The sequence below is a fragment of the Hermetia illucens genome, chromosome 1, assembly GCF_905115235.1.
Source record: "Hermetia illucens chromosome 1, iHerIll2.2.curated.20191125, whole genome shotgun sequence".
Classification (NCBI taxonomy): domain Eukaryota; kingdom Metazoa; phylum Arthropoda; class Insecta; order Diptera; family Stratiomyidae; genus Hermetia; species Hermetia illucens.
This window is the reverse complement of record NC_051849.1, coordinates 152,118,788-152,141,066: the sequence shown is the minus strand read 5'-3', so window position 1 is coordinate 152,141,066 and position 22,279 is coordinate 152,118,788. Positions and strand designations below refer to the sequence as shown.

The following is a 22,279-nucleotide window of genomic DNA, read 5'->3' as shown; positions in this document are numbered from 1 at the left end:
ATTGTTCGATCAACTAAAATATTCTAATCACGAAATTCTAAACTAAAGATAAGAAAATTTTTAGATGAATTTACTCACTTGCAGATTTTCTGCTGATTTGAGAAAACTGTTTAGAGCCTCTTGTGATACATGAACTTCACCTTTATACATGAATTCTAGCAATGCAGACATATTTTCGGGTGAAGTAGCCTCCAGAATGACAACACATTGTCCATTTGTTGGTGGTGCTGCTTCGAATAATTCAGCGAATTTTTTCGAACAAGCTGCCAAAATAAGTTTGTGCGCCTTGAATACTGTACCTGAAATAAAAAAAAGAAATATTTTAATGTAAAATTTAATGTAATGTAACGACAATCTTATCATGCTTCATAATCGACCAGGATAATGGATCAATCTCAAATTATTAATCTTGATATGAGCATTCATTTAAATCTGCAGCTACTTTCAATATTTAGGATGATATGCCATTTTAAACCTAAACTATTGATCGAATACCAGGACATCAAGTTCAATATAAGAGTTTATAAAGGGTAAAAATAACCAAAATTTTCCGAGATTGCACCTATATCTCGAATTGTGTAGCTGCTTCTACCGTATGAGTTAATTAGATATTAATCAATCTCTACACGTGACATAAATGGACACGTTCCACTATAGTAAAGTTGAAGTCAACTATTACCAAATGTGCTTTTCTCACCGTACTTCAAAATGTCCACACTTTCCCCACCTAATTCAAAACCAGGTCATCGAATACACAACAATTCACAGTTTAATACGTCAAATCTTAGGTATAGAGTTATGCTAAAAGGGTTTTTATAATGATGGGAAGATCAGCACTTTCAATATAAACTATAGCAACAAGGAATGAACAACAGCAGTCAGGCTATCGGTTGAAATAAGTTGTTTAGGGAAAAGGATTAGAGGAAACGCAGAGTTCTCAGTTAATGTATAAAAAAGGGTGAATGCTTTCTAGGATCAATTTAGCAAAAGAAAGAAATCGTTTTTTTTTTTCATACTTTTTATTTATCTTTTTATATTTACCATTTGAAACAACAACCAAGCATTAGTTCCATATGTAAAGTGCAAAAGTCGTAGAATTTCAAACAGAGTCTATGAAAGTCAAAATAGAACCCTCACTCATTGCTCAATTTAACGCCGTTCTCCACAATTTATTTAGTTAAATCGTAATTTCCATTAGATATGGGAAAAAATGACCTTGAGTACAATCCTAAAAACTCAGCTATTGAACTGTGAGCATATAGAATAAAGATGGATATATATGTACATTCCAACTAGAATATTCTATATGCAATACACAGGCACGGAAATGAACGAGGACTTTCAATGACAATTACTAATGTATGAACAGGTGGTCATATGGATAAGTCAAGGCATATTTTATTGTGTAATTGCTTAGGAAAGCAGTTTTTCAGTTTGCCGGATTCTCTATCGGATCAATTTTATTAACCTGGGCAAATGTAGCAAGCACAACTGGTTGCTGTGGGATTCGGGATGATTTGATAAAAATCCCAGTTTATTAAAAAATAATTCAAACAAATATTTCATTCATACTTTCATATGTATTCTATTATAATGACTTAAAACAGGAGTAAGATCTATATTTAGACATAAAAAAATCGACATCCTCCAAATCAAATTATTGACGACACTTGATATTATATCTTGAACATACAAAGTCCTCATTCCCGCTCTTCTAGTAACATTGGAATTTCCGTATAAACCATATTTAGATTCAAACAAAATTGATTATCAACGAATATGCAACACTAATTCATTGGTATCTACGAAACTTTGTATATGCATTGAACAAAGTATGCTATTAATAACATTAGGAACATCTAAGGACTTCTCCGGCATCACCATGGTTTTCAACTTGTTGCTTGGTTACAGCTTCGGATTACCCATCGTAAGGAGTATACATGCGTACGAGAAGGTAAACGCTCCTATTTCCTTAGCTTCTTGTTATTTAGTTTCTTCATGAGTGTGTGTATGTTCACTTAGATACGATAGCAAAGACCTTGAAAAGGATCTTGAACGCATCGTCAGAGCTTCAAAAATCGTGTCAATAATGGAAACTTTATTGTGTATACACACATGATACGTATGGAAACAAAATTTTCGAGGTAACATTTTCCCAAGAAATCATGAATGACAGTCAAAGAAACACATAGATGTCCTCATCTTCATAAAATAATTTGATGAGATTGATTTCAATTTTACAAAGTTTTGAAAATATTTATGGCAACAAGATGTACGTAGATATGATATATGGGTGGTGAACCTGCTTTGCATATTCTGTGTCATCCACTTCGATTATGCGGTTTACCAAAAATATCACGATATGAGACTGAAAAAAATGTTGTATATTATCCGGTCAATGAATTGTATAGAATTAGAAATTCAATTATGTAATAGTAAAGCCTATCTTATATTTTAGCGATAAACTTGAAACGTTCCTCCTATAGTAGGATCTTGTATATTTGTAGGGACACCTAAAATTCACAATAATAAATTTAACTCTAGATATTATGATGGCATATTGGAGTCATAAAATAAGAATGAATAGAAATTGATGTAGAATTAAACGAAAGCAACATTAATTGATAATCCCTGGGTAGTACCGAACCAGACAGATAAGGAAACAGCTGTTAATCCTCCAGATTAGGAGCTGTGCAAGCGGCTAGCAGCCTATTCAAAGAAATCATATTGTCAGGGAACTCGAAGTTATGCCTATCAACGATAACCAAGGCATCGGAAAATTGAATTCAAATTCGAAACGAACGTACGCTGCGTCTAAAAAAACAAATGAGCTGTGAATGAAATAATGTATACGCTTTGATGAAAAGAATATTTTTCAACGTTTAGGTGCCCTTAAATTTTATGACTTTAAAACTAAGGTGAAAAAAAAGCCTCGTTGTCGTGGAAAATTGAGGGCCGCAGTCTTCACCACCTAACCAATGAAAGTGGAGGTAGACTGGCATTCGTATGAAATGAAAATTTTCTCAATTTCTGGACATGTTTTCCTCTTAGGTCAACGTGGTCCGAAACCAGATGGTGGGAAAATAGACTCAAATAAACTAAGTTAACACTTAAAAGCAAAAACGTCTAATAACCTGAATGTACACTCATATCACGGAGCAAATCGCGACGGGTAGCAACTAACGGGAATATTAGACTTATTCTCACTATCAGGCTATGTGGTAGGCATATTCCCGGACAGCCTGGAATATCCCGAATCATTCCTTAAAATTGTTGATGTCGGAAAGCCAGTAGATGAAGAAGGTGCCTTGAAATATCAAAACATTAGAAGATAATATATCCTTCAGACACAAAATGAGCGTCAGGAAAACGATAATATTCATTCATAGTGAGAAATAGTGAAATGGGCTAAGATCCGTGATTAAAAGGGGCACGGAAGAAATAACAAATAACGGACAAGTACTTCGACGCAAGGGAAACGAAAGATTTAAAATAAAATTCGTAACGGTGAACATTCATTCATTCACTTTTTGCATAAAACTCTGCTGCTAAACTAATAAATGTAATCTGCTGTCTGTTTGGCGAGCCCTTTAAGGACGAGTGTCAATAAGCATTGAAAATGAAGAACACAAATAGTACCAGGCTTGGTGTAGAGATATACTATATACAATACTGTCTGAATGTGGAGCCTCAGACAAACTAATTATATAGTTGTCATAAAACCTCTATATAGGACGTAGGACGTCAGCACTCCCCAGTCTTTAGACAATGAACCAATCGTGCTTTCAAGTAAAGATGCGGAATCAGCTGCTTCGGAACAGAATCCGAACGAAAACGAATCGACGGGCTTAAACAAAATTATCCCCCATCGCTGTGGAGTTTTTTATTGAAAGACGTCATTAGATTTGAGTGGAACATTGCCTTATGAATTATACTTGACTGTGGCCTATGAGAATCGTCCTCTAGCCGCCTCCAATATATATGTACAAGCATACAAAAATAATGAAGGCACATTCTGTGTTCTTTATAATAAGATTATAAAAATTAACTTCTCCTTCTTCATTTAAATTTTATATGAAACAAAGAAAACACCCAGATACAGCGATTATAAAGGAGAAGAGCGAAACGGATCATGATTGATAACAAAACGCATTGGAGTCACCACCACAAAGTAGAAAAACAGGATTATGTACAAGAAACGCAGGCCATGCAAAGCGTTAAGAGAATTCCCAGAGCTCACTTTGTTTTCGTAACAATGAGAACTTTGAGTTAGAGCACACATTATCGTCGTAAGCATATGTTATCGTCGCGCCACCAACATCAGAACCAGTCACTACTAATCTAACTGCAATATTACATAAAACGCTTCCTTACAAGGCTCAACTGACAAAGGGTTTCAATTAGAATGAGCCCTTATGTCACTACAAATTACATCTATTTTGTCACAATAGACCGTATTTACAGATATGACCAATAAATAACTCAACAGCAATAGGGCTATTTTACTATAATTTAAACACTTGACCGGAAACAGCAAACATTCACCCCTGAATTATTTCGATGTTACATTTAGATAGATTTTAAAAGCTACATTCACAACAAGTAAAAAAATATGATTTTGCTATTTGCGAAGATATGAATTAATAGCAAACTAAAGGAATAGATTCACAAAAATTTTCGAAATTTGAATTCTGAAAGTATATGATTGATTAAGCTTGTGTAATATACATACACTTGCATTTATTTCGATTTCAAATTCGTTATACTTTTTGATATCTTCCACAGGTAAAAAGTAAACATCTACCGTTAAATAAGATGGTCACATGAAGGATTTTCGTTCCAATTTCGTTACTATAAACTTTCATTTATGATCGGCTGAGAGGTCCATAGACTGTTGCGATACTATTCGGTCCCGTGGAAGGTTTTGTATATTTCTTTTATAAAGACATTTGAGTGTAAATTTGTCCCATTGGTACGTAGCAGGTAATATATGCATATATTATGTGAGAATATCCACTTCGGGTGATATTGACATCTAAAGTCTTCAATTTGCAAAGAAGTGACAATTTTGACCTATTATAACTTTGTTAATAATAATGCGATTTCCAACGAACTTACGATCAGGCTCTATATTTTAGACTCTTGCAAAATTTCGTGGTGCTAGGATGAACGTAAGGGCGGTTCTGCAGAAAATTGCTGAAAATTATAGTAATATACTATTATTCATTTTATTTGAACTGATATCGGCATGTATTTCAGAGCCTAGGCACCCGATAGTGGCAGCCTCTTGATATTTTTCAGATTTTTCAGTTGGATAGTTTGTGCGAATGGATCCGTTAAAGAAATGATCACTTTCTACCACATTTCGAACAAATGTCAAAATTAAGACCGACTACGGAAAGTACTAATCTGAGAATGGGTCCTTTAAAGAGATGATTAATTTCGACCACCCGCAGTCTCCACCTTCCCAACAAATGTCAAAACTAAGACCGGCTTCGTCACAATTCCCACCTGAAAAGGAAAATTTGCTGTCTATAACCGTCCCCGAGAAAAATGTGTGTGATAGACAGACAGACGGACAGACAGTAAACCGATATTAATAAGGTTATGTTTAACACATACTATGAGAAAGCACACCCCAGAATCAACGAACACAAATAAAAGAGGGCAAGACAGGACTTCATATTTTCACAACTTCACATTTACTTTCAACATCAGATGCATGGAAAAGCATTTGTATATGTAGACAGTCCCTGTAATTTCATTTGAGCAATACCTTGCACATTAAAAATCATTGCGCCAATAAAATATCTTTTGGAATGATAGCGGAAAAAAATGCGAATATCTGCCGGCCATTATAAACCGAAAACACTCCTATGTAGTCATATGTTAGGAAGAGAAATCTTGTTGTTAAATAACAAGCAACAATCAAAACAAAGGACGAATAACAACGATCGTAAAATCTAAGAATCAAATTCTTCTTTTTTTTGGCAGTTTTTAAAACATGAATCAGTTAAAAGAATTTTCCTGAGTTCGAGGAGTTTCATTAGAACTCGGCAGTTTATACTTAAAAACCAAATATTTAGATAATCACACATCACAAATTAGAAAATGTGAAATTTTCTCAAAAATGAAAATCAAGATTCTCAATTTGACGGGTCATCGCAATTTCCCTATCCGTATTAATGGGCAAAGAATAGATTCTGGGAAGCGTCCTTCCTACTGATTGCAGGTCTAGACCCGCTTCATCGCCTTGTCTAAAATACGGAAATGTAGTTATCTCAACACCAAGATCAAGTTGATACTGTTCTGTTCTAATGATCTTTCTGTGTTACTGTACGGGGGTTGCACATGGGAAGTGACCTCAACTGTTACTCAAAAGCTTTAAGCTTTTCTCAACACTTATCTGCGATGTGCCATCACAATTAAGGAGGGGCAATACCATTGCTTACTACGCCATGCATGTGTGATCGCTATAAGGGTACACTAGAGTTTAGAGTTCTTGGAAAATCCTGGAAGGAGTTGAAGTGTATTTCAGCGGACTGTATATGATGGTACGTAGGCATGGTTGACGCGATATGCCGAGTAACTGGCAACAAAATATATAAAATAGTTATCGTTCCGATGCTTGTAGTTCTTCTAAAAAAAAATCAAACTAGGTAGCTTTCTCCTAGTACAATATATTTCAATAGTTAGTAAATAGGTATTTCGAGAGCTACTTACTCTCGTAGCTTAAGTACTGAGGAAGAGAGTAAGTAGATCTCGAAATACGTATTTACTATTTTATTTTTATATAAATAAATATAAATATATAATATATAATAAATAGTAAAATATATAATAAAATATCTTTCAGTTCTTAAAAATTTACAAAATAACAATCACTAACTGGACTTTTGCTTGAGAATCGAGGGATTCTTAAATCCACCTTGTCCCAGTGCCGAGTTGAGGCAGAGTCGATGGTAGTATCTACTGATCGCACAAATAAATGCCTATCCATAATTGTAATTCTCTGGTCTTAAACGAATATACTCCTAATTGAAGAAAATTAAAAATGTATTATTCACCAGCTTAAACAGTGCATTAACTTCTGCTTGTTAGTTAATACAAAATCATAACACCCTAATTAATCGTTTTTTGTTGCTACCACACCTAATTATAATAATTATATGTGTCTATGATATGAATTTTATTTGAATGCTAGAAAAATATTTGCAGCAAATAAATGCATATAGGTGCTTATGGTCTGAGTAAGATGTTGGACTATTCACAGATTTTGTATTTCATTGTGTGTTCTATGTTCCTTAAGAAAAGCGACCATCAAACGCCAGAGTTTCCCAATCTAAAGAAAGATACTGCAATAGGCTACCAAAACGGGGTATCCGCTCGCACTAGCGAAGCTCAATGAACCTGACTACGTCAATTGAGGGCCTTTTTTGTAATTGTAAAAAATGTAAATATACATCTTCCATATCCTAAATTTTTATCGTAAAATAAAATTTAGTAATTCAGGACTAATTGGAACATTGAACATTTGAAGAAAAAATCTGCTGAGCGAACAGGGCAATGATAACAGAGTGGCTAATTTTAATGTTTTGCTGAAATTTCCACTTAATTTAGTGGATCTTTGAAATCTGTGGATACGTATCTGCGGTCCAATTTCAACCAAATCTTAAGTAGCTCACAGGTGTGAGAAAGAACGTGACAAGTGCATTTGGAAATGCGTCATAATTGACCACATTTCGTATGCAGAGGCTATAACCGCGACCTCTTCAGTACGTGCGCATATGCAGCGCAGCTGTACCGCTGCAACGCATAACGGCGCTCATGAATTCTAGCTGGTCTTCTGCCGAGGTGGAAACGCGTAAATTGTTCTCGCTGCTCCCCATCATATCACCTCCATTCATTCGTTTCATTCAATTCTTCTTCTGTCACTTATTCGAAATGTTCTGCGGTTCGTCAAAATACATTTCAGTATTTATGATTAAGCGAATTGTGTATGGATGCACGCACACACGGATCACTGATGCACGCGCAATCATCCGCTTGCATATGGCTAGCTGCTATACTTATGTAGAAATACAATCGGGGCCCCGTCAAAAAACTGTTTAGAAAAAAATACATGCTGCGCCGCACTGGCCTATTTCTGTGTAGCCAAAAGTGTGTCAAACACATTCATAGAGCTTTATTTGATTAGTTTTTCGACAGCTTTGTCGTATATTTTATCATATCGCGCTATTTTTCCGGCCAACTGAATTTGATTTTAGCATTGCTGATTTTTGCAGCCCGCTGGTTCGTTTGTGTGAGATTTTACATTTTAGACGAAAAAAACTCAAAATAATTTGCTGAATGGGCATAGCTTACAGTTTAAGCGTAATCGCAACTTTTTAAATGTGCTCATTTATACATACCTCCTCTACCTGTGTAGATAAATCCCAAAGAAACGATCTCCAGATTCTAGTTTCCGAGTAGCAAAACAATGATTTGTGATAAGAATTACACTTAGATAAGTAATATTGTCTGAGTGAAATTATGCGATTCCAACGATTAATTATTTGAAATAATAAAAACTTGTTGTTTCTCTTTGCGTTGGTATGAATATTTATTCTTGCAAATACCGATATTTCGGGAACCACTTGTTCCCTTCATCAGTGCTAACAAGTTAACAAGTCGGTATTTGCAAGAATAAATATTCACACCAACGAAAAAAACAACAAGTTTTTATTATTTCAAAGTAATATCGGTATTCATTGGAAGAGACTACATCGTAAACTTTCGTTATTATCTCATTTGTCACATTGTTGAAGGCCACCGTTAAGTTGAAAAACTCAAAATTGAATCTGAGAAATTAATCAGGCACTCGCAAGCGATGTTAATTTTAACGATTAATTCGGACATTGAGGAAAAGATCTTTTCATTTTCTGTATATTTGAGCAAAATCGAAAAACAAATCCAGACGAAAGGATAAAGTCGATAGAATAATTACACTCAAGAAGCATAACAACTGCATCAGGAAATGATGAGACAAGTAGGTCCACAGTGTTAGCACTCTAACGTTCGATTTGTTACAGGCACAAATTGTAGCCCCACTGTTGCAGTATTTGTGAATGATAGAGTGCATGAAGCATGGAAATTCGAAATATATGAATATATATATATATTCGAAAAATATTGAAATATAAGTTATTTCCTGGACCATCAATTAGGATTTTTGAAAAATATTGAAAAAATTGAAATTTTCTATAAACAAACCGGAAGCTGCTGGAACCTGGACGCTTCAGATATGAAAGGTTTTGTGTATTTCTTACTTAAAGACATATGAGTGTGCATTTGGTCCATTAGTGTGTAGCACGCAATGTATGCATATATTATGTGAGAGTATCCACTTTAGGGTGATATTGACATTCATAACCTTGAATTTGCAAAGAAGTGACAACTTTGACCTATTATAACTTAGTTAGTAATAGTGCGATTTGCATCAAACTTGGTAGGATCACGCTCTATGTTATAGCCTACATTACTACATTACTGCACGGTGTTAAAATGAACTTAAGGGCGATTTTGCAGCCAATTACTGAAAATAATAGCATTATACTGTTATTAACTTTATTTCGGTATGGAGGGTATTTCGGAGCCAATGCACAATATAGTGGCAATATCTTGATTTTTTTCAGATTTTTCGGTTGGCTAATTTCCGAGAATGGGTTCTTTAAATAGACGATCAACTTCGACCCCCGCACTCTCCACCTTTCCAACAAATGTGAAAACTAAGACCGGTTTCGGAAAGCACATTTCATTTGATACCCCACATGACCGTATTTGGTGAAAAAAAAATTACACCCCCTTTTGCATGTATGGGGACCCCCGCCCCTTAAATTCGACGTAAAAGGGTTTAACTCACTGTGAGTTCAAAGTCAGTTCCCACCTTTTCACCAAATTTGGTGTCAATCACTATAACTATCTCCGAGAAAATGCATGTGATGGACAGACAAACAGACATACGGACAGACAAAAAGTGAACCGATTTTAGAAAGGTTTTGTTTTACACAAAACCTTAAAAAGATCGATTTCTCACCGGTCAAATTAGCATTTTTAATTCAATCGAAAAACCCTTTGTTGATGGTATCTGTCTAAAAGATGCTGTCTTCTTTTCATAAATTGTAAACCGATCGGATATTTCGTTTTTGAATTACAGTTGAAGCAAATTGGAATAATATCATTTCGAGAAAAGCGCGTTGAAAATTTAAATTACCAATTTTTATACGGTAAATCCGTTATTCCTGGACGGTACAATTCACCTATCTCTTTCTCAAAAAGATCTTCGCTAAAGCTTTTCTTCTAGCTGTGCGAGTTTCTTTCCAATACTTATTGCTTCGCCTGCTTGCTTGGTAAATTCTGTGCTTACCTTTGTTTATTATTATATATGTATTGAAGAAAGGGCCGATAGTTACTCTCTCTAACATTCTCAAAATAGTTTTAAAGCCGTTATTAAAAATTGGAATAGCAAGAGAGTTAGCAAATTGAACAGTTTTTGCTCCATTATGAACGGGTTTCGGTGCAAAGTTCCAGAGAAAGTCATTATAACTTTTCTATGTAGCTATTCTAAGTATTGCCAGGATGAGCTGTCATATAAGACATTCTCCTACCAAATGCCTTTTTGAGCGCGAGGCGCTATATTATATAAACCCCTAGCACTTGAAAACTATTTGGAGTTGGGATATTCTACACGGTATAAGCTATCGAAAAATGACAAAAAAAAATTTTCATCCTAGCGTAGATAGTGCTTGGCAATACTTATCCACATACAGCTTTCATAATTCAACATTTCATTCCCGTCTATTCCAATAGTTTAAAAGTTTTTTGAATAAAATCAACCTTCGAAAATAATGCACGCATTTTCCTAGCATATAATAAATATTTTAGTGGCAGAGGAAGGAACTTGAGTTAGAGCTCCCCTAACAGTACGCTAGAAGACAATGTCGTTAGTGTTGTACTTGGCCGCCATTACTACCTGGATTTCTTAGGAATTCATTAATAGCTGAATCGGCTGATGTCCGGCATCCAGCCTACAATACGAACCCCTTTGCCACCAACGACATTTTATATCCCGATCTTCCGTTGCGCCAGTTTAGTGTTCCAACGAATACCCTATTCGGTTGTCAATAAAATAAATGGCTTTTGAAAAACAAAAAGTCGATGAAATTTTTGCAAATTTTTGCAGACAAAGACACCCAGGATGAAAATCTGAAAAGCGATCAACCTCTCACGAGAGCACAATCACGAAAGTCAACTATCAATGTGCAAACATCTTGCCAACCGAGCACACTCTCGAGAGCTGCAATTGAAGATGTACCAATTTTACTCGATTGAGAAAGATCCATTGAGGTCGTTTTGGAAAAAAAAGATACCCCAATGGGAAAATTAACGTTATAGGTGATATTGAGACGCTTTATTTTATTCATGAAAATGTTTTCTACTGACATTTAAGCATATAAACGCCTGATTACCGCTTCTAAAAGAAACATGTGTTAGCTTTCTTATCAGAAAGTATACTCAATTACCCTCTTGAAGACAACTTTATAGTAATATACCACGCTCATTAGAAAACTGTTGTCAATATAGCGAGGGTCATAAACTATGACCTATGTATAATAATGGTTGCCATAAACTCCTCCTGCAAGGAGCATTGAGCGACACGCATTATCGCTGTCAGTTCCTGGCAATTTGCTTCTATTCCCCACACGACATTATGAGAGGCTTGGATTTGCTTTTTGGGCCACGTGCACATCAGAAAATTGTGCATCTAAGAACATAAAATCATTTATATCCGAAGCGCCGAAGGAGATGACCACTTGCCGTTCTAGCAAAGGCCGGTTTACAATGCGTCAATCAAAATTAAAAACGCCACATCCAACAAATTGTTGTTGTTTTCAATCATTGATGCAATGTTGATTCAGCCAATTTTGATTAGAACATTTGGCACCCTCGAATAAAAATTTTCTCAAATTTTCGAAAGGAGCTTTTCTCTACAACTCCCATATCACCGCAATGTAATCTTTGTTTCACACTGAAAACATGCATTCGCGAACAAAATCAAATTTAATTCGAGATAAATAAAAATATTGACTCCAAATATTTTTGCCCAGGATTGAGCAATTTTTCTTATTTATTGAACTCATACGAATTCAATATATTATAATTTTCTTATAATCTCTACTGGGTGGTATGCTTTTTTTTTTTAAATCGAACTCCTAAAAAAGATATATCGAACTTATCCGTGAATAACCCGTATCCGTATTAGATTTGATCAAGATGAATCATATCATGTTTTGTTTATCAAATACAGCATTCATGACAATGTTTTCTCGTCAGTTTAAATACTAATTAATTGTAGAATTAAATATGATGATATGATTGTATTAGGTATACATATGTACATATTTTCTTCTATAAATGTACATACTATTCGATTGAAAATTTCATTGATAGGAAACACGTGTTTGCAGGCTCTTGCGATAAGATTATTTTTTAAAGTTCATATAAGATAACTTCATACGAATATGTTACTATTTGATGTTAAAAATTTTCTTTTTCTTCTTCAGCTTTTGTCCCGTTCATTAGTGTGGTCGCTTGTGTCGACCAAAATCGCGAGTTTTTTCGGTGGGGTCGAGAGTCCTTGAAATTAGTATCTTAAATATTAAACGGTCATTATTTTACTCCGCCTTTTGGTCGCTTTGTTTTGCCTTTTGGTCGTTTCTAATCTACTTCAATATTCAGGCCAATCTTAGCTAGACAATTCTCGCCAGCATGAATTACATGATCTATCAATTTTTCAACGATGGAAGCAACCTTATATCGATCGCACTTATTGTCTTCGACAGCCGACCAGAATTTAGAACTATAGAGGGTAACAGGGTAAACGTCATTGCGTTAGATTTTTGATTTGACACATTCGTTGGAGCGTCAGTCACAAAAAGAACGCCTGTTGTGGAACTTCATCCAAGTTGCCTAAAGTAATTCCATAGCATAGAACACCGTCGGAAGATGGCATTGATGTGACATACTTAAATCGCTCGCTTGGTAGGTACTATGCGAGGTGATCGCTTAATTTTGGACACGTTGCTCGAGATTAGCTTTATTGTGAGACGCTAGGAAAACATCATTTACATAGAACAATGTGTAAGGGGTTGGACGTTGGATGTCCCAGCAACAGTGAGAACCACCTCTGTGATGAACACTGGCAGGGACATGGTTTTGATATAACTATCAGATTTCAAATTTTACTCTTCATGTTCAAGTTCAACGTAAACTAGAGAGAAGAGAAGTATTCTGTTTTAATTCAGCTATTTCATGTAATTAATAATAATAATAATAATGTAATTATTAGCTTCAATTTAAAATAACTGTACATTTCCCATCACCTCTTCACAAAAAAGTGACATGTTGACTTGTCACATGGCAGTATTGACCGAAATGTACTGAACAAAGTAATGCTTGACTTGGAAATTCCAGTAGTTCGAACACAACAAACACAACAAGGAGATAGGGCATCTCTACTGTCCAATCTAGCACTGGAGCAGATTAAGCGAGACGAACGCTACCCCATAAGTCCACCCCGTCTCATATGCGGACGATATAATGATCGTGGTGATTTTCCACATCAGCAAAGGGAATTTTTATAAACCACAATAAAACAGAAAACGAAGTTAGCCTACGAATTAACACAAGGCGAAGATTATGACCCAAACAAGAAAAATGACGCCCACTGGGGAAGATACCTATAATGATTGACGAATACATCATAGACAATATAGACGACTTTATATATTTAGATGTTCAATTGACAAAAAATGGAAATAAATTTCAAAATAAAACGACGAATTCAGCTTGCAAACAAAGCCTCCTACTCGCTCCTACCGATTTGAAAAGCCAGCTGCATACACAGGAAAGCAAAACTCCGAGTATACAAAACGATAATAGGCACAGATGCTCTGCTACAGATGTGAAAGGTAAACCCTAACGCAAACTTCAGAAAACTAGTCAATACCTTCGAGAGGAGAGTTCTGAGGAGAATGATAGAAGCTAAACGAGAGGCCGATCAATGGCATAAATTATACCAAATATTTGACGATCCTAAAGTGTCGAAATTAATAAAACTTCTGAAGTTGCAATGGACTGGCGACGTTCAGCGCGTGTGGCGACACTCGGATACCCGACAGGGTATTCAAAGGGAAGACTAATGACTGACGGTAGGAAAACCCCGAAAGCGTTGATCAGATTCTGTTTACAAAGACAACGTATCACTGCTCGGAGGACTGCTGGGGGAAAGGACATCCTGAATACCAAGAGCCGAAATGGGACTGTAAAGATTCAACGATGACGACGTACACTTTCTACCCCTTTAAAACCAAAACTAAACTAAAGAAAGCTACAGACTTAGCACAATACATATATACTGCATTTGTATTTACTGTTGCACGTCCAAAAATTTGTTGCAATTCGTTGTCTGTGTCACAGTTTTTATTTATGTAATGCTATAAACGTCATCATTTATGTACGCTAAAAACCTTCACTATTTTGTGCAAAACCTGGAAATTGAATTATCTCAACACCGTTCCAAAGTTCCTAATGAAAAAATCATCAACAAGAAAGACAGATCTGCTCTGACTGAAGTTTTCCAACACATTGGAAAATACATTTGAAGTAGAACATTAAACTATATCCTAAATATCACTATTTACCCTGATGATCGTCCTTAGAAGTTAGATAAATAATCTTAAGGGATGGAAATTAAAAGGAATTCACATAAATGGAAATAAAAAGAGATAAATAGTTGAAAACTCTTAGGTAAAACGAACTCTAGGAGCTCTTGAAAAAAATAAAAATATTTTGTGAACGTTTTATACTCAACATCCCCATCCCTAGGTATGTAGGTGATGAACATTTATTGTATTGATTGACTTTTCTAACACGTACCAGAGATTAATGGTTTGTTATTTCTATATATTCTGAAGATACTCTTTATGAAAATTTATACATTTATATCTCAATGAAAAACAAGAGAATCGTTTTTGCTCTGAATTAAGGTTTTAGATCACACAAATAAGGTAAAACACAAAAAAAAAGTTCCGGAAATCAATTGACCCGATGACGTTCATGAAATTCACATAGAATTCGATGAAGCATCAATGATGAAGATCACATGCATCAATATACATGTCGTGAGGAAAGAATTTACTATTCTTCCAGTTTATATTCCACATAAACGATTTACACCATATCACTCACATTTCAATAATATTCTCCTATGGTTGTATAAGATTCATAATATAAAAATGTCTACAGAAATATTTACATACTTACGTACACATTCACGTTCATCACACCCAAAACATTCTAGCCAGAATTCAACAAGGAATGAGAAAAAGGAGGCAGACTTGCAAGGAGCAATACAATAAAGGCATGTTGAGAAGGTCCGGGAAAAATCAAGATGAAGCAATGGCAGATATCATCGTAAGAGATGGAAACGCCACGACCGACGAAAAGCACGAAAAGCGTAAGCAATCAGAGAAAAACATCCCAACCCTTATAAAATTCCGGCAATATCGTACTCCTACTGCTTCTTTCAATTCGGGCAGAAGACATGAAAAAATTTCCGTGGTAACGGAGAAAAGTATTTCAACAAAATGAAGCGGGAATAGGCGCCGTGGTGCGGTTGACAAGCACCCAAAATTTGAGAGCATGGGTAGCAGTATGTAGAAGAAATCCAAGGCCAGAAACGAGACAAGCAAAACAAACAACGATTTTCCCTCCTTTTAGTTGTGCTGCTCCTTCATGAGATTTCGCTTGTTTTTGTTCTACTTTTTGTCGTCCTTCGGCTCGGTTGACTTCCCTTCTCGGAAATATTCGAAAGGAAATAATAAAAGGATAAGAAGGAGTTTTCATGGCGGAAGAAAAACGATGGGTTGTAAATGTCATAAAATGAATGAATGGATTATCACGAGACACACTAACCTTCTTCCTTAATTTTATTTTCATAACCTTCACGATAGCGGTTACGTCACGGGTATTATGATATCACTTGGTTCTCCTTTCTTCATTTTTCATTTCTTCTTTATTCGTGGTTCGAGAAATTTTTCTGAACGGGATATACACATCTTTTGGACCGATTGACTTCCTTAATAATTCGAAAGATGTGTGAAGAGAGGATAATCGATAGACAACTAAAAGATGGTTTAACCTCGGAAACCGCAAATGAAGATGTATAGATAGAAATTAAGGTTAGAATAATGTAATTTCAAATATTCTTTTTAAATTAAGGCATTTTACTAAACTTGTTATAATAGATTTGTGGTTCATATATAATAATAATAATCGTTGGCGCAACAATCCATATTGGATCAGGGCCTTGAAGTGGGTCAGAGCACTTCATTCAAGACCGTAACGGTACACTACAATACACTGTAGGAGGCAATGTGGTCAGCATTGCGCGGTTCATATAAATATAATAAATTATAAACAATATTTCGAAATCGATCCAACCAAAAAGGTTTATCAGTCAGGTGTAAAGGTATACATAATAAGAGTAGCTAAATTCCCTTTGACCCCCTTTCAAGGCCGCAAATATCCTCAAACTCATCACAAATGAAAATAATTTTTCATTGTGGACCACACAAACCTTGGGTAATCAATCGATAACAAAAAACGTGGATCTTGAGTGCGTGGTCACTTGGACTCATTTGCATTCAACTGCGTTAGCAGCTATTTACACAAATAATTTGCTTCGCAAGGTACTCTATCGATTATAGCTAATTCCCTACCCATACCCCCATACCCATGAGTTCAACATTATTAGCAAGGGTCGGGATACCGGAGGCTGGGCGCTTTGAATATAAAAGTTTTGTGTTCATATTATGTGAGGAAGCCTCCATGCAAGATTTTCCATTCGAACATTGCTAAGAATATAAAATATTCCGTCATGTTTTGCCAAACTCCAACATACACAAACATATGTACATATATCAACACCATAAATACTGTGTTCATCCTAAATAAACAAATATGGCATATTGCTATATAAATTGCCCCAACGCATCTTCACGCATTTCCACACCCACCCTCAGTTCCTGACTTCCAGTGTGCAAACTGGAAACATATCAACCTCGCCCTCAAAACCAAACTTCAACCTCTCCTACTCCCATCCAACCGTACAGTTCCTAACGAATCCATCGACCTGACAGTTCGTCAATACACCGAAGCAGTTCGGCAGGTATGCGACGAATTGATCCCTTCCCGTCCCTTAAATTATCGCAACCTAATCACCCTTCCCGACGATATCCTATCCGACATCCAATATAAAAAGACTCTCAGGCGGAGATTATTTAGGAATAGATACTCTCCGCAATCCTCTCACCTCCTCACCGAAATCCGCGATCTGGACAAGTCCATTCGCGAACCGCCTCTCCAACACTGAGCTAAACCCTAGCACATACAGGGAACTCAGAAAGACCTGCCCGCGTTTGGGCAAATCAGTCCAACAAAACGTGATCCTTCCCCAAAACATCCCACCCACAGAAAAAGTGAAAGTCCTGGCTGACCACTTCCTGCAAGCACACCACTAGACCCTCCACTTCGGTGAACCAAGTTTCGATAACGAGGTAAACGGAAAAATCTCCCAACTCCTAACCCACCCTTCCTACCTCATTCCCCAACCCACACAAAATCCCTTCACCCATGCCCTCGCCGACCCAAGTCAGCGAGAGAATATCCTCCCCATCCACTTTGTCAGTCCAGACTCCGTCAGGGCGGCCATCGCCGCCTCCAAAAACAAGAAATCGGTTGGGCTTGACAAAATCCCCTCCATCGTCCTTAAGAAATGCGCCCCAAGCATTGCCCCCATTACGTCCTCCATCATCAACCACTGCCTTATCAACGCCCACTTCCCAACAGATTAGAAGAGTGCTCGAATTGTTCCTATCCCCAAAAAAAACCAAAACCCACTAAATCCCGATAGCTACGGGCCTATCTCAATCCTCTCATCCTCCGCCAAGATTTTCGAGCGGATCATCAAAGTCATTATCGACGAGCACTGTGACTCCAATCATTCAATCCCACAATTCCAATTCGCCAACCGCCCCAAACACTCAGTCGAGCATGCGCTACTCGAGCTCAAATCGGACGTTCTCCTCGGCCTCAACCGGAACGCTCCGACCATAGCCTGTCTCCTCGACATAAAGAAGGCTTTCGACTCCGTATGGCAATGTGGACTCGCATAGAAGCTTTCTGAAGTCCTCCAGTTCCATCCGCACCTCTGCAAGCTAATCCTTAGCTTTCTTGATGGGCGGACATCCCAAGTCCAACTCCGTGAACACCAGTCCTCCCCATATTCTAGCCCGGCTGGCATCCCTCAGGGGTCAGTCCTTTCCGCTACCCTCTTTTCTCTGTTTACCGCAGACCTTCCCAAACCAACTCCACACCCAAATCCAATCCAAATCCTTCAATACGCGGATGATCTCATCCTCTACACCTCCACCAGAAACATCCCTGCCGGTGAAGCCCGCCGGAATCCATATTTGGAAGAGCTCTACCGGTACTTCACCCGCTGGAAACTGTCCCTAAATCCACAAAAATGCTAAACCATCGTATTCCGTGCTACCGCTAAGATGACGCCGAAAATGAGGAACGACATTTCAACCCTATCCCTGAAGATCCACAACGACACCATCCCAACCGTCAAAGAAGTCACCTACTTTGGGGTGACAATCAATTCCCGCCTATCCCAAGACCCTCATATCACGAAGGCACTGAACCGTGCAACAGGTGCCTTCAAATCCCTCTACCCAATCCTGAAATACACTAGCCCAACACCTCAGAAAGTTAAGCTGTTTTCCTACAAACAGCTTATCCGTCCCCTCCTCGTTTTCGGCTTCATCTTCTGGTCCGACGCTTCCCCTCATCAAATCGAACGAATCCGCTGCAAAGAGCGCAGAATCCTCCGCCACTGCACCAATATATTCAAAAACGAAGACCGCTCCAAATACATCTCCAACCAGATCCTCTACGACTCCTCCCAAACGCCCCGCATCGACGCCGTCCTAGCCCGTCATGCCCTCAAATTCCTTGAAAAATCCATGTCACACTCAAATACGAACTCATCTGTTTCCATAAATCCTCTTATCTCTCTAGTCCCGTAACCTCCTTTTCGACCCCGGCGGTAGGGTAATCTTCTACAACGGCATCTATTCCTCATCCCAGTTTACAAAACCTACCCATCCTTAGCGCTACTCCTAGCTTCCTTTCCCAAACCCCTCCCGCATGCCCCCCATCCCAACCCACATCCTAGTTCCCTCCTCGCCCGCCCGCTTTTATAAAAAAATTAACTAATGGAGGTTTTTTTCGAATTTTCCTCCAGAGAACATGTTATATATTTTTCCATTTATTCTTTAGTGATAAGTTAGTTTAAGCTATAGATTGTACCTTAGATTAAGTTAGGCTGTTAAGGTAGTACATAAGTTAGGTTAATTTAGAATTGTATGTTTATAGGTTAAATAAAAGTTGTTGTTTTTCGCAAAATTGTTGTTTTCACGCATTTCCACTTTACTTCGTGCACAAAAGCATACATAAATATGTAACGTACATAAATTAATAACCGCTGGGAACAGACATTTCTATTATATTGGTTACTACCCGCAAGCTTTACTAGCAAATAACAAAAAAAGCCAAAGAAGAACTAAAATATACTCAGGGACCTCATCGTTCATATAAGTTCATTTTATAAGATGATAAAATCATACTAGTCTTAGGATGCAATAAATTTCCCCAAAAAGCGAAATTTTGACCTTCTATAACTTTGTTAATAATAACTAGATCGGGTTCAAACTTTCCAGAATTGTGTCCTATATTATCGCTTATGATAGTGTCAAATTTTCTACATCTGGGATGAGTGAATGGTTTTCCGGTAAAATTCAAAAACATAGTAATAAGAGGTACGATCCTCTTTAAGTCCACCCAACTACTGGCCTATGCTGACGATATCGACATCATGGGAAGAACCACCCGAGACGTAGAAACTGCCTTCATCCAGATCGAGCAGGCGGCACGAGATCTTGGGCTGCATATCAATGAAGGCAAGACAAAGTATATGGTGGCAACGTCAGCATCGAAAACCAACCAACCAACAACATCAAATCGTACTGGTCAAACAGGAATAATAAGGATAGGAGAATACAACTTTGAGACCGCTGATAATTTCTCCTATCTAGGGTCGAAAATCACAACCGATAACAGTTACGATGAGGAAATCCGCGCACGGTTGTTGTCAACCAACAGAGCCTATTTCAGCTTACAAAAACTGTTCCGCTTGAAACGTCTCACCTCATCACCTCATGTATTCCTCGGAGACTTGGGTTCTTAGCAAGAAGAATTGTGAACTCTTGGCCGCGTTCGAGAGAAGAATCCTCCGAAGAATTGTTTGCCCCCTACATGAGGATGGACGATTCCGTAGCCTACATAACGACAAAATCTATGAGCGATACCATGACCGCTTGTGAATAAAATCCGGCTCAATAGGTTACGGCGGGCGGGTCACTTAATCCGTATGGATGAGGATGATCCCACCCGGAAAGTCGATAAGGGCAATATCTATGTGTAGTGACAGCGGCTTCGCGACGGGAGCGGAATCTCATTCGGCTCTTTCTTAATTAATTTGCTTAAATAATGCATTTAATAATGTGCATTTACCCTAATGTTCGCCGCAGATTGCACATTATTGAATGCAAGTGCAACATAGGCTTCTCCCAAGGTGATTCGACACCGAATTCGCAATCTCAACAAATTCACGAAACTCATCCAAAGAGCCGTTTTCCTCTATATGTCCAGCTATATTCGCACATTCATTAAAACTGTATGTATTTTCTAAAATGTTTTCACCACAAGAAAAATGTAAGTATAATCTTCTTTTTCTTCAGCCTTTGTCCCGTTCACAAGCGGGGTCGGCTCGAAGAAAAATGTAAGTATAATCTAATTTAATATAGATTATTTGCAAATATCATTTGGGATATCCAAATAATAAAATGCTTATTTACTCCATATTGCCATCTACATAAGCAGGTCCAAAACAAAACAGATAATTAGACGGATCTGAGAATTAAACATGTCTTATTCAAATCAAAGCTGGACGCATGTACTGAATATACTTATACATATATAGTACATCAGAATTACATAATTAAATAAAGCCATAAAATTAACTCAGGCCTGTGTTTCTCTTGATAAGCACTGTTTAATCCGCTCTATTTGAAATGATGCACACGTTAGTGTACCTCATATTGTACCTCTGAGTGAACGCAAATTATTTGAAGCTTTCACATTAAGGATTCTATATTTGACTACATTTTGTTCATACCCAGAGAGCGTGTGGAGTTTAAGCAGAGATAGGCGACTATTTTGAAAGTATTAAAAACACTCTGAAATTTGAAAATGCATATTTTCACACCTTTTAGAAGGATAATTGGTAATGACTTTTCACTTCCGTTGAATGAAAGTTTATCGAATATACGGCACCATGTTTAAAATATTTTATCGCAGTATACAGATAAGAATAGATACAGATAAAAATAAAATAATTACCTGATATGTACATTCTTATTTTTCGTTCGTTATGGACCACAATCCTCAGTATTTAATTTTGCAGACATGTCATATGAGCGCACACATATGTGTATCGTTCACATGAGAATCCTATATGTAAGCTTCACTTCCAACATAACAATTCCATTCTTACAATGGGACTTTTGTTTTTTAATCCTAATAAAAGCATCCTTTCCTTTCCCAAACCATCAGATCCCTTTCTCAGCCTTCAATGTTCAGGTGTATTCATATACATACGTAGTATATCTAACAGTTAAATTTGCGTATACCACTGAAGTTTGAATTCCGCCTATTCACTTCTATCCTAGGCATTATTTCAACGGACAGAAGCTAAATTCATAATGTCGTTTTGCCTTCCATGGCTCGCTTAGGTCCTTCTCTCAAAAAATCAGAGGTTGAAAGCAGTATTTGCTCATAATGGGAGGAAGAGGCTGGTGAAAATATCAGTTTCCATTTAAGGATGAAAGAGGAACTTTGACACAGAGTAATTTTGTGTAAGCTATAGATTGTGTCTCATCAGTCTCCGATTTATAAAATGTACACTGAAGCAGCCGAGGGCTCTCTCCTTCTCACGGTGTCTACTGTCATATTCAAATTGACTTCGAGCTCAGTTAACTAGGACTATGCTAAA

The 22,279-nt window shown here is 37.1% G+C and overlaps 1 protein-coding gene across 5 annotated transcripts in view; it reads right to left on the bottom strand.

The window, feature by feature from the left end:
- The window catches only part of LOC119658453 (zinc finger protein chinmo), a 93,547-nt gene that overhangs the window by 13,370 nt on the left and 57,898 nt on the right, over positions 1-22,279 (bottom strand). For all 5 annotated transcript variants that reach the window (XM_038065983.1, XM_038065903.1, XM_038066206.1 and 2 more), the window contains one exon: positions 79-299. In XM_038065983.1, coding sequence (XP_037921911.1) covers positions 79-299 — 221 coding nt within the window. The remainder of the gene's footprint in view (positions 1-78; positions 300-22,279) is intronic.